At 41.9% G+C, this 14,216-nt stretch overlaps 1 protein-coding gene across 3 annotated transcripts in view; it reads right to left on the bottom strand.

Moving 5' to 3' along the window:
• Positions 1–14,216, bottom strand: part of KCNH1 (potassium voltage-gated channel subfamily H member 1) — a 405,567-nt gene that overhangs the window by 91,877 nt on the left and 299,474 nt on the right. For all 3 annotated transcript variants that reach the window (XM_037824539.1, XM_037824535.1, XM_037824541.1), the window contains exon 10: positions 2,466–2,662. In XM_037824539.1, coding sequence (XP_037680467.1) covers positions 2,466–2,662 — 197 coding nt within the window. The remainder of the gene's footprint in view (positions 1–2,465; positions 2,663–14,216) is intronic.

Below are 14,216 nucleotides of genomic sequence, written 5' to 3'. Positions count from 1 at the left end.
CACCATGCCCAACACTCCTCCCCAACACAGCCCTTCAAAGATATGGCCCCAAATCTTCTCTTCTCAAGAGCTGTCAATCATTCTGCATCTATGAAAACAATCAGACCACTAAGTTGTTGCTGTTTTTGTTGTCATTCTTGTTTTTGTAAAGACAAATTTACTTGATCCACATTTATTCCAGGATAATTAACTCCTCCAAGTAATGCAAACTGCTTGTTTTTTAAACCCATATTATCAACAATGCTGAAAACTGATCAAAATCAACTTGCTTTCATAGAAAGGAAGAATAAATAAAAATTAAGAGAACCCACTTGGCTAAAAGTACCATCAGCAAGCATTCCATGCTTCCAGCCCACAGATAAACAAAGAAGAATTGTGAATGGTCACTTCTTCACCACTGTCCTTCATCAACAGAATTTACATGAGCAGGTTTCAGCTCACAGAACCATAAAAGTTATCTAGCAGCTACCTTGCATTTTATGATGGGAAAACTGAGTCCCCTAGATCCCAACTCTTTCTCCTCGCTATCCTCAAACATGTATTAATTCCCTAATTGGTGCCTGCACTGGGTTAGACACTAAAGTTACTGAGCCCCTTCCTTTACAGGTATCTGAGAAGGGAATCACAAAGTAATGTAGTTCAAGGATTCAGTGGAAGCATATTGTTGGGAGTTTGGAACCTTGAACAAAGGATGTGGAAGATGAAAGGCTATTTCCTTTCTCCATATCTTTCCTCAGACTACCCTTCCAATTGGAAAACCTGCTCCTCTCTTTGCTTGGCAAACTCATCCTTTAAGACTCAGCTCAGGGATCACCGCCCCCACCCCCGACACTTTCACCCCTGGCTCCCCCTTTAGCCACCCTCTTCTTTTACACTCCCACGATACCTTGCACAAATCAGCATCATTGTACTTAGCATAATTTATTGCAATTCTCTTTCATGTGTTGATTTTCTCTATTAGACTTTAAGTTCCTGGAGATAGGGAACTGAGGCATATTCATTTTTACAGCTCTAATCTAGTTCAGTTGGCATTATACCAGATTTGATGAATGGTGAATGAACAAATAAACATTTCAGCAGAGTCTTAAACATTAATAGATAGAAGAAATAAAAATAATTGTAGGCCAAGGAAGTAGCATATAGGGAGACACAGTGCTCTGAAAAGGTGTGGCATGCTTACAGAACAGTGTGGAAATCAGCATGGCCAAATGTGGCACTCGTGGCAGGGGTAGGCATGGGGATGAGTGGTTGACACTGGGGCACAAGGGTTAAGTTTGGGCCAGATGTGAAAAAACACATAAAGCCATGCTAAAGTATGTGGACATTAGACTGTAGTCATGGTGGGGGCAAAAATCCTTTACAGAGGGGAGTGACAGGATCTGATTAGTTTTCAGAAAGGTCAGTCTAGTGGCAATAAGACAGGAGCACTGTAGTGAGGACAGACACAAGGTGAGAAGGTAAGTTTGGTGCCTACTGCATGGTCCAAGAGTGTAATCAGGGGCTTTGTGTGCTAAGATCACATTTCAGAGCTTACGTGGAATCAACATCTGATGACTGCCTGGGCATGGGAGAGGAAAAAAAAGCATCAACAATGATGCTAAGGATTTTAACCTGGAATCCTGGAACAACACAGAACATATAAATAGAGACAGGGATGTCAAGAAGAGGACAAGTTTGGGGGGAAGGGTTATGAGGTCATTCTGCGAAAAAGTCCTATAACAGTCCTTCCAGATTATTCCTCTAGATCTCGAGCTACCTTGCTAATGATTTAACCAAAAGAAATGGATGACATGAAAGAAAATCAGTCATGAAAACCTAAAGAATGCAAGACAAATATTTTAATCCTCAGAGACAGATGGAGCAGTTCTGATGATTTGAGGGCGAAGGAAACAACTTCAGATGAGAAATCTCCTGTTTCTTAAACTACTAATCATTTTCTCAACCAGTTAAGTTGGCAGGTATGTACAAAGTGTTTTCCAGACAATCAGATTCCATGTCTCTCATTTACTGGACCCACCTAAATTGATTTCATATCTTTTTAAAAAAATATTACCAGCAGGCTAATGGCCTCACACCACTCAACAGGTCCCAGTCACCAGGGAGAATACAGTTTACACTAATTGAGTGGCCTCACTCAGCCATTTTATTGATGAAGAACCTTATGTGTGTTACTAATCTTTTGAAAGTGCTAGAAGGTCTAGATATGACTAGGGGAAAAAACCATAGACACACACACACACAAATGCCTTTTGCACCAAAATGGATCCATCTTCTAATCTAGCAACATTCCTCCCACTCCCTCACTTTGTAGCAAAAGCTTTGAAGAGCAAGCAATTAACAGAACCTTTATAGAACCAATTGCTTCACTTAAATAAATAGCTGAAGGACTTTCTTGGCCTGAGTAATTATTCCAAGTGCACAAGGACTGCTCTTTGTAGAGAAAAAAATGGAAACGGTCAGCTCACCCTCTTCCTCAAGTTGTAGGTGAGAATGAGGTTCCGGGAGAAGGAATGGGAGAAGGCCGTGTAGAATTCCAGTACTTTCTGCAAGGCGTCCCGTTTGATTACATGCAGGTCACAGTAGGTCAAGGCCCTAACGTTGGCACAGGACTGGGCAAGTGTGGCTTCCTTCCAGAACACATCTCCAAACACGTCTCCCTTCCCTAAGGAGAGAAAGTTATGAGGAAACTGTCAGCAGGCAGGGATGGCCATCCAGGCTGGCTTCTCCTCTGCTCCCCAGTATTGCCTTCCATTCAGCATTCTGAAATCCTCAGAAAAGGCAAAAACAATTTTAATTTGAACTTTAACAACATGTCATTTAAGAAAAAGAAACCTTAAAATACCACAAAATACACCTCAAAGTTTAACCAATGGCTCTGGGATCATTAATATCCCCCTCTTTTAAGGGTTCCCCTGATTATCCTATTCAAAATAGGACCCCCATATTCATCACAACCCCTTTTAAAAAAACACTAATATAATCTTTCATTATAATATTGATTGGTTTATTTATTTTGGGCCTGTCTCCTAACATAAGAGCTCATGTCTTATCCCTCCTTGTAATGCAGTGCCTGACAGTCGGAGTTCAGTCAATTTTGCAGGTAGAAGAGAAGTATAGAAAGGAAGGTGGTGTTAGTGCTATTCACTAAGCTACTAGTGGGGAGGTATAGAATCTTCATGGGGGGCTGGAGAATAGGAGAGGGCTTTTCTGTCTGGGAAGATCTACATGGAAGAGGTCGAGCGAATGTGGGGTTCATTTCCTCTCTACTCTGTCCACTGCTATCAGGTTTATATTTGCGTGGTGCCTCCTTTCTCACCCTTCTTTCCTGTATGTTCCTCATTCTTGCCAAATGCTCTCCAGGTAGTATAAAAATATGGGCCTACATAAATGCATCTCCCTAGCATTCCATGAATGCATTTAATAAGTCATTAGATTAATAAGCCCAAAGAGCCAAATTCTGGGTCAACCTATCGATCTCGTCTAAACATCTGCTTTTCACACCTACGGCTATTCTTCCAGCCTTTTCCAGCAACCAACATTTGTAACATATTTCTAATGCAAAGCCTAATGCATTCTTGGCACAGCCTCAGCTTATAAATAGCCTGAAATGTTGTTTACCTTGCCTCTAGATTTTCAGCACAGATAAACACAAATTTGAATCCCCAGGGAGCCAGAGAGGAGGATGCAGGAGGAAGGAAAAATGCTACAAAGGGTGAAAAGTAATGTATTCAAGAGAGCTGTCGGCCTTTGCATCCACATCAGCCATGCTCTATAGCTGGAATTCAGGTACCTATGACTCAGCATGATTAACAGGGCAGCTTTTTCCTGATTAAGGCTAAGAAGGAAATTATACTTCCATGGACAGAACATGACTTTTCCTCAAACATCAAAAAGTATACATCTAAGTACATGATACTCCATGGGCACAGCCTTCTCCAAGCATCTTCAAAATGTGAGCTGAAAAAAAAAAATAAACTAGACACATTAATTCACTGTCCTCTATGTGATTGTGAAATAATTTGTTGTTCTAATTTATGAAGATGGTTTTACTGACTCAATGAGAATAGAATACATGCTTGAGATAGTTTTTAGGTTATATGTAGATATTATCCCTATCTTTAAAACTGATATTTGGATTCCCCTCCAAATTCATTTTCAATCATCTGTGATATGGTTGATCTAATTTAGGGTTGGGGTCAGTGGATGGGAACATTTCCTTCTGAGGGATGCTAACTGGCTTCCATGGAGATAGGTTCATTCAGTGGGTGCCCCTAACAGTGAGCTCTAACTGACAAGGCTGGCCAATTCACTTGCACAGAGTAAGCATGCTATAGCCTCCCTTTATTGCCCTACAATGCCCCTCATATGTAGGTAATCTTTTTCATCTAGAGGACACTTTTCCTCAGATAGTCAAAAAAATGGACAGTATCCACTCCTTTCTTGTCTGCTATGCACATGCCACAACTCACATAAAGAGATGAAGCCTAATTCCCTTCCCCTTGAATCTAGGTTGTCCTTAGTGACTTAGATTGAGCCATAAAAATGTGGCGGAAGTTCTGGGACTTTGGGACTAGGTCATGAGAAGCCTTGCAGCTTGTGCCATGGTCTCTGGGAATACTCACTCTTGGGACACTCCCTCTTGGAACCTGTTGTAAGAAGCACAAGCAGTATGTTTGGATCATGTGTAAAGTTTCTGGCTGACAGCCCAGCTGGGATCTCAACTGCCAGCCCTTGAGGAGCCATCTTGCTTGTCCAGTGCAGTCGAGCCTTCAGATGGCTGCAGTGCCAGTTGACAGCTGACTAAAACCATGTGTAGAAGCCCTAGAACACAGCAGCTGAGCCAAACAACCCACAGAATTGCTTACATTTTTTAATGCACTAAAAGTTTAGAAGTGATTTTTTACAGAGCAATAGATAACTAGAACACATAGCATCATGGAACCACAGGCTGAGAGACCCATGATAAATTATCTAATAGGTTATCTAATCTTTTAGCAGAATATCACAAATTATCCAGTTCTGAGCTGGTATCCCCACTTCCTTCCCTGAAAGAATGAGAAAATAAAGAGCAAGGAGTGGCTGTCTAACAGGAGAAAATTTGGGGGTGAACATTTTGAATATCAGGGAGAAAATGTAGAATTTACAAACATGCAATCTCCTAGTGGGATGAAACTTGGCATAACTAAGCCAGAACTACTGAGAGTAGAAAACTATTGGTAACCTTGACTAATTCTTATTAAATGCTCCATTTAAACAAGACCCACATATGAACATTATACTTCTAAAATGAATTTGGGGTTCGTTATTCTAATTATGAAAGAATAATGCAACAATCTATATAATAAACCACCTTTCCATGTACATGTAACAGATGAAGTTATCTGTACAAATTCAGTTTATAAACAATTATTCAAGGACAAACCTAATGCCTAAAACAAAGGCCAACCATATTGTTGTTGGAACAAACTGTGAAATAAATAACTGCATTTTTAGAAACAACAACATTCACAAAGAAAAAGTTTTCCAGTCGAAGGTTTTGACAGGAACAATAAATGGAGGGCAGTTTCTACTACAAAAAGTACTTCATGGTAAGATAATCATGACAAATCTGTAGGGCCTAGGAAGTGTCAGTGTTTCATAACTTTGGTTTGATTTTCAATGCAAATTGAAAATCATACAATCCTGCTTCCTGTCAAGGCAGCATTTTTGGTATAAATTATCTGTTAGTGAGATTTAAGAATGTGGTGTCTGAGGACCTGTCAGGTTCAAAACAAACCCAAGACTATTGTTGCAAATGAGAAATATATTTATGATACACATAACTTGAGAAAACTGTCAAAGGAAAGGACACAGAGGTTTCGCAGGCTGCTCATAAGTGACACACATCACTGGGAGTAATGATTTCCCTGGTCAGCTCTACGAATCACAGGCCAAGACAATCACTACCCCCACATTTGTCTCTTTGTTCTCTAGCATGAAATGATCACTCACTCAAGAAAAAGGTACCCTAGTGCACTCAGCAAACTACTTGAGGCAAATATTTCACTGATTGATTGATTTAATACACTGTGGGGCTGGATGCAGAATTGTTAAAACCTACCATTCCAGACTCTAAAATACCAACATTCTAAGTGGATGTTCTGAACTGAAAAAATAGGAAGCAAGGAAAGGCAGTCTAATTAAAACTCCAGGCAAACATCTCTGAGATAATCAATCCTTCTCTGTCTCCCACCCCCAATCATATGCAGCTGTCTTAACTGAACCTCACTGTTGTAGTGGACATAAACAATCCTATGGGGTACAAAAGTGGGATTTTAAAGAACATTCATGGAATAGGTGGGAGGTTGGACACAGGACTGAGGTGGCACAGGGAGAAGGGGAGATCTCTGCAAGGGGCACTGAGGTGGCTCAGGGAGAAGGAGGGGAGATCTCTTCAAGGGGCACAGTAAAGCACTGGGGGAAACCAAGACCCTGTAGGCAATCGAATCTAGTGAAGGGCAGAGGCTAGCACAGCAACTTGAGGAGGCTGAACAGTGGCATGGAGTTTGGGGAAGGGGATAGAGGTTGGGGATAGGGGAGGAGCAAGTGGGAGATGGGGTGGGAATGGGGAGGGGAGCATGGATAAGAACAGGACAAAATCAAGACGCACTTGACCTGGGGCCCCAAAAGGATCAAACAGCCTGCCCACATGTTAAACAGTTGCAGGGAAGCAATTCTGACCATAATCTGACAACTAAGTTTGGAACTCTCCACAAAAGGCCATATTTATTCAAAGATAGAGTCTGAGTGAGCTTGGCAGACCAGAGGGGTCAGAGCAGAAATGAAATTTCTGGCAGCTTCCCTTCACTATTCCATACTGTGTGACCTTATCAAGACAACTCGAGTGGTATCCTGTAGTAAGCAAAACATAATTCTAAAGTCGAAATCATTATCTGCTACTAAAATCATTAACCATTTCCAGACCCAAACCAATTAGAAATAATTTATTCAGTTATTCATGCAACTTGTGTCAGGCACTGTTCTAGGGGCTCAGGGTACAAGAGAGGAGAGATAGATACAATATAATGGAGGATAGAGACATGAGTGATGAGAATGTGTTAGGGGTTATGCTAGTACAAAGTGCAGCAGGGGTTTTAAGTCTAAGTTCAGGGGAATGAAGGAAGGCTTCCAGGAGGACATGATGTCTGAGCTGAGAGCTGAAGGGTGAGTTTAAGTTAACCATAATAATGAGGCACTACAGAGATGATTCCAGGCAGAGGCAACAGCATGTGTGAAGGCTCAGAGGCACAAGAATATGGCTCTTTAGAGGATCTAAAAGCCATCCAGCCTCTGGATTATCCCACGTTTTGAATGCTCCTTCACTCACCTATAGAGATGAGTGTTGCTGGTATTATATTTTGTAGACTTTGAAGAAAGGGCTTGGTCATCCATTGGGCTGCAAATGCACCTCAGCACCTTCCACACCCTGTACCCCGAGAATGTGCAACACCAACTTGCAGTGTAGCTGATTGAAGACCTGTTCCCACTACTCTGTTGAGGGCTCTTCTGGTGGCTGAGAGAGGTACCCAAGACACAGGGTGTGGTAAGGACTGTCAACTCTCTGCGTGCCTCACCCTCTTTATCCCCCCTCCCTAAGGCATCAGGGAATCCTTACAGGACAAGTGGGGCCTTCCACTCGCTTCATTAAGGATGGTAAAATGCTACTGCAGAGATCTCAGCATAGGAGAGAGAGGCTCTGAGGAAGAGGCATCCTCTCTTCTGGTCCTAGGAATAATTCTGTTCATGAGACATGGAAAACGGGCTGGATTAACCTTTCCAGGCAAACCCAGAGCAGAATGTGCACACACCCACTGAACTGGATAGTGCAGGAGGACGATGATGAGGATGTGAACAATTCTCAGACCACCTAAATTCATCATGTATGCCAGACACGTTAAATCCAGGTCCTCTCCTTAGTCTTCAGAGACCTGTCTAAGACACAAAGAGAATCTGCCAAAATCTCCTTCTCCCTGATGTTTCCCCTTGCAGGTCCTCCAAGTACTTTATCACCTCCTCTCTCATGAGTTTCAAGGCCAGGCAAGCTGGCTTCAAGCCCCAGGTACATGCCACTGGGGATCTGAGCTAGAGCCTGCTGGCTGGTCCCCCTTACTCTCTACACTGCAGCCACACTGGGATTCTTAGTGTTCCTCCAAGCCTGGCTCTCCCTCTCATCTCTGGGTATTCCCAGCACTGTCCTAGACACTCCAGCCTGCTGCTTGGACCTAGATAGCCTCTGTTCATCCTTCAAAATAAGCCCAAACCTCCCTCTCCTGATCCCTTGATGAGTCAGTTCCCCATTATATATGACCCCTTCATTCATCATACTTAAAATTAATGCATCCCCAGCACTGTCTCTGGCACATGACAGGCACTCAATGAATGCATAAATAAACAAAAGGCCCTGGGCATCTCTCCGAACATCAGTTTACTCAGCTATAAAATGTGAACAACAAGGGTTACATAAATAATATAAACAAAGTGCTTAACACTGTGCCTGAGACATAGGAGATGCTCAATAAATAGTAGCCACTATAAAATAAGAAATTTCCTAACAACCCAGTGATGCAAATCTTGCAGGAATTCTTGGCTCCATTTTAAAGAGAGGAACGTGATCTCCAGAGAGGTTAAATATTTGCCTGTGACCCCATGAGCTCTACTTCCAAACTGGGAGAGGCTACACAATGCTTCCAGAAGGCTGTGTCTGCAGACCTCCTCTTCAGTCAACATTTACCAAGATCTACCTTGGGCAGGCACTATGCTAGGTGATGGGAAAAAAATGTTAAATCAGAGAGTGAGCTTTGAACTTAAGGACTGGTAGCCTAGGTTGTCAGCTATACCATCCAAATCACTTCTTTCCTTCTATGGTAATGGAAGTCATGGTTTTTAGCTGGGCACAAAGATGACCAGAATCAAGACTACATTATAGCTAGGTGTGGCCATTTACCAAGTTAAAGGAGATGTGAGCAGAAGAGGTGTGTGCAAATTCTAGGCCATGTCCTTAAAAGGAATGGCTATGCTCTGCTCTCAGCCCTCTTTCCACATGTCTGAGGATGTGAACTATCTTGGACCATGAGACTGAGGCAACAGCATTGTTAGGCAGAGGCAACAGGCTGGAAGAAGGCTAGGTGCCTGATACCATGAAGTCGACATACTAGCCCTTCTACACCCATGAGAGAAAAATGCACTTCCATCTTGCTTAAGCTTCCGTTATTTTGTGTTTTTGTTAGAGCAGCTAAACCTGTATTCCAGCCAATCCAGGAGTTCAGGACCAGTGGGAAAGCATAATGAGTTGAACCCTATGGGCATCTATGTGTCTTCAGGGCCAAGCGGTAACATGATGATGGAGGCTCCAGTGGCACATTCAGAGGAAAGCTCCAGCGACCTTAGCCGAACACCTTGGTGATATCCTCCTGCTCCCCAGCCCAGCCCTGATTGTAGACCAGAGAGCCCGGCTTCTGCTAAGGACTCTGCACCAAGGCTCAGGCACAGGCAGGGACCCTACTCTAGGCACCCACTGTGTGGCTTGCCCCAAAGATGCTGCAGTTAAACCCAGCATTTCAAGTTTATTTTGGGATATTTAATAACTCTCTCACATATATTTATGGCTAAGATCATGAAGGAGAGTAGGTAAGCAAAGTTTTGACATCTTGTAAATTTTGCCCTCTCTTCTCTCTAGTGAAGCTACAAAGCCCTTCTTCTTGTCCTTACTGCAAAAATAACTGCTGCTGGCAGTTCTGACCTCTGTTTCATCTACTGCAGTTTATGGAATGAGAATGTACATCAAAGACAGACAGATACAGGGAAAATCTTATCAATGTGCCTCTCTATCCAAGCCATGAAGACATACTAGTAGGAATAAAGACTCCACTTTAAGTGCCACATGTTATTTGACTGCATTTGTGGGGTTGGATGTTTAGCTGACATGTTTCATTAGATTTCATAGACTAACAAAGAAAGTGGGGCTTGGAGATGCTGAGGAGGCATTGGCACCAGGGACTAGCATCCATTTCACACTACATTGCACAGGGACATCTCCTTCTAGAAAAGTTTGGTCTCAGGTTTTGTAAGAGAGCTGAGAGATGTTCGAGAGAGATTTTCTTTGGAGGTTGGTACAAAGAAGAGCACTTATTATGCTCTTATGCATGCTATCTCTTGGTGCCTCTATTACAGATGGAACACTGGGCTAGGTTGGCCACATATTTAGTCAATGAAACCACACAAGAACCTGTCAGATCATGTGCCAGGTCTGACGGGAACTGCACCTGAAGCTGTATCTAACAGGCAGTCATTAGACTGGGAGTTCCTAAAGGTAGGAGTCCTGTCATTTCATGTCTCCACACAATTTTCAATTCAGGTCAACATCAGGCCTTCTCTATTATGGATCAGGCAGTGTTCCAGAGAGTAAGGGGAATTATAACAGAGGGATATGACACCATCTCTATGTTCAAGGGCCTTACAAGGTGGGAGACAAAATTTACACAGCCTGTAACAATGAAGTGTACAACACATACACAAAATACCAAGATTAGTGGGAAACTGGGCAAGGCAGGACAACATAGATTTCACAGAAAATATGGGAATGGAGCTGGCCTTCTATGGTGAAGTAAGAGAATTTAGATATATATTAAAGAAATAGACAAGCAGCAGGAAAAATGAATCACTGCTAGAGGGGTGGGGAATGAAAACAACCAATTTAAGAGATGGTGACTCTCCAGTTCTCCTTCCTTTTACAGCTAAATTTTTTGATAGTATTATTTACATTCTCTATAGCTTCTTACTATTAAGGGGAAATGATTTGTCCCTATTCCTGATATTTCCTTCCAGGTGAAGGCTACTTCATCTGCATAGCCCTCCTGGTCTCTCTGAGTTTGGAAGGAGAATCAGCCCTTGCTGTCTCCTTGGGATCTGACTACTTACAGGAAACATGTTCTCTCTGTTCCCCCCATGCCATAAGGTTTACAGGGCAGGCCCTCACAGGGGTAGGCTTGAGGTGGTCAGCACTGCCAGGATGGGTCTAATTCTGGGTTTCCATATTAAGGAGCCTTCTTGGAGCAGATAGAAACTACATTCTTCAATATTAGCTTCACTGGGGGATGGGAGGAGTGGTATTTTGACCTCCACTTCTTTTACTTATTGTCTCTCTCTTGTTTCCAAACTCTGGGGACCTCTATGTAATTTACTAGACACTCCTGAATGCAACACCCACCTCTCTTCATTCCTCAAGCTACTATAATCTTACTTCTGACAACAAAACTCCACTAACACTGTTCTCACTGTAGTTAGTAACTCCTTTGCTGATAAACCTAAAAGACACCATTTATTCCTTAATTTATCATAGCTCTTTGATTCTAATATACACCTACATTGTGTAGCATTTTATGATCTCTGAAGTTAGAATGCATCTTACAATTGATTATATGTCATAATTTAATTGGCAGCATTTTTTCCTAGTGGACCAAAAAATACTGGTGTGTCTTATAATCAGTGGCATCTTCTATTCAGTGAAATACAGTTCTATAACATTTAAAAATACCAATTTCCCCTCCTCGGCTTCCATGAGATCCCACTCTCCTGGACTCTCCCCCTCCTCTGGCAGTCCTTCTCATCCCCCATATGTGTCCCATATAAACGGCTGTTCTCAGTGCTCTGCTCTAGGCCCTGTTGCTTCTCACCCTCCCCTCTGTCTTTGGGTTTTCTCAGCCTCTCCCTGACTTCAACTGTCCTCAGATTTATACCTCTAGCCTAGATCTCTATTCTGAGTCTAGAATTGCCCACCAGATACTTCCACTTAGCTCAAACCACAGATCTAAAAATGGAACTGGTCATCCTCCCAAGTCAACCTACTCATAACTCAGTAAAAGTAATCTGAGTCATTCCAGACTCCTCCTTCTTGCTCATCTATATATCTAATAAGTGACCAAGTTCCAGCAATTTTATCAAATATTTCTTGGATTTCCCTACTTTTCTCCATTTCCATTGCCAATAAGTCAGTTCCAGCCACTTTCATCTCTCAACACCCTCCTCAATGGTCTTCCTGCCTTCTATTTTGGCTCTCTCCAATCCATTTGCCACACAGCTGCCAGGATGATTTTCTAAAGGCAAATGTGATCCTGTCACTCTCCTGCTTGAAAACCTTCATTGGCTCCCCACTACCCTCAGTCCAAATTTCTTAACAAGACTCACAGCTCTGCTCTCCTCCTCATACCACTTCCCCCTGAGAATGCTATGCTTCAGGTATATTAAACTGCTTTTCATTCTCAGATGTGTTTCTCAAACCTTTGCAAACGCTGTTCCCTGTGCCTGGAACACTCTCCTCCAATACCCCATCCCCACCTCACATTGCCACTGCTTCACCTAGTGAGAGCAAACTCATCATGCAAGTCTCAGTTCAGACATCACCTCTGTCAGGAAGCCCTCCTTGACTTTTCATGGTTGGGCTGGATTAGAAGTCTATCTTACATGTTCCTACTGCATGCTGTTTTTATTCTAGTTGCATCTTATGGCAGTGTATTATAAAATTGTATATTTACTTGTCTATCTCCCTGATGAGACTGTGAGCTCTTTGAGTAGGGTGTCTGGTTCACTGTTATTTTTCCAGACCTAGAACTGTCTGGCATGTATGTTTATGGAGTGAACAAATCAATAAATCAATGAATAGATGGGCCTGAGTAGAACAATGTAAGGTGGGCCAGGTAATGGGGGGCTTAGAATGCCTTTGGATAGATGACTTTGAGGACAGGATTGACTCCCAGCCCAGGTGCGAGACCCTGGGTATCCTCAAACAGCTATGTGGTCAGCCTGTTGAGAGCAGAAGGAATTTGCTGCTCTGCTTAGGACACTCCTGTAATTCACTGTAATTCAGCTTGATGCCCAGCTGACAATTTACAGGCAAATTTTTAAATGAATAAATAAAGATAATGCATGTTAGAAATTACCCTATGATACAAATGTTCTCCTTAAAGGTATTAAAACTTCCCCCAAATAGGGGTCACGTCTTCTTTTTGGGGACCATGCTGAGAGCACAAACATATACCACTGATATCTCTCTTTGAATGGGGCTCACTCATAAATGGTTACTTAAAACAATTGTTTGGAAACATGATGACATTTCTTCTATTTTCACAACTGCAATTAGGTAAATTAAATTAGCAAACATATCACAAATCTTCCACGGAAAGCAGGTGGTAATTCCTCGAGATCACTATGGATGAGAATTGAAAATTGACTTTAATATTTTCCCCTTCTAGTTATAAAATAATAGATGTGCATTGCATGAAATAATTGAACTATGTTGAAAAATAGAAAATAAAAAATTACCCCTAAGGCAGCATCCAGACAACTTCAGTTAACATTTTGGTACACATTCCATCTTTCTTCTATTCATATAGGTTTATTTATGTACTTGAGGTCACTATATATATGGTTATATATTCTGCTTTTTCCCCACTTAACATGTTTGGAAAAGTTAGTAAGCCAATAAAATTTCTTCATATCCTCATCATAACAACTGCCTTAATTTGCCATAATTATTGATAGTCTCCTATATCTGGACAATAAAGTTATGAGAATTTCTTTTAGAAAGATCTATTAACTTTCCTAACTGCCAGTGTCTTTAGGGACTGCAAACAATTTGAAAAATTGCTTAAGTAAAAACAGAATTAGGAAAGAGAACTTGCCCCATCCCACCTCTGAATCAGGTAATGCATACATTACCTGTTATAAGTGTTTTTGCATTTCTGAAGTTCTAGATTATGCACACGATAGCTCCTCGCTAGGAGTGTGGATTTAATGCAATTGCTTCGGTTGATAGACCAGCTACATGAATATTAATGCTTGGCTGGAGTGTCTATAGAAGCACTTAAACATGGCCTCCTCCCCTTGTGTCAAGCGCGAGCAAATATAACAATAATAGTATATGGCTTATACGGCATGTGGCAGGAATATTCATGCAGCAACTTCACAAAGTCCATCCACCACAGTGGTGGCAGATCAGTGGAGTATCCACTCCTCCCCGCCCCCCACCAGCTCACAGAAATCTAAGCAAGCATCATTGTTGGAGGATTTAGCTTCTCCATCTCAGAAAATAACAAAGGTTTGTGCAAAGTTGTTTTTTTGTTTGTGCTTTTTTGTGTGTTTTTTGTTGTTGTTGTTTTGTTTTGTTTTTTAACTCTGTTGTC

The sequence above is a fragment of the Choloepus didactylus genome, chromosome 2 (assembly GCF_015220235.1).
Source record: "Choloepus didactylus isolate mChoDid1 chromosome 2, mChoDid1.pri, whole genome shotgun sequence".
Lineage (NCBI taxonomy): Eukaryota > Metazoa > Chordata > Mammalia > Pilosa > Megalonychidae > Choloepus > Choloepus didactylus.
The sequence above is the reverse complement of the archived record's forward strand: the minus strand, read 5'-3'. Positions and strand labels throughout refer to the sequence as shown.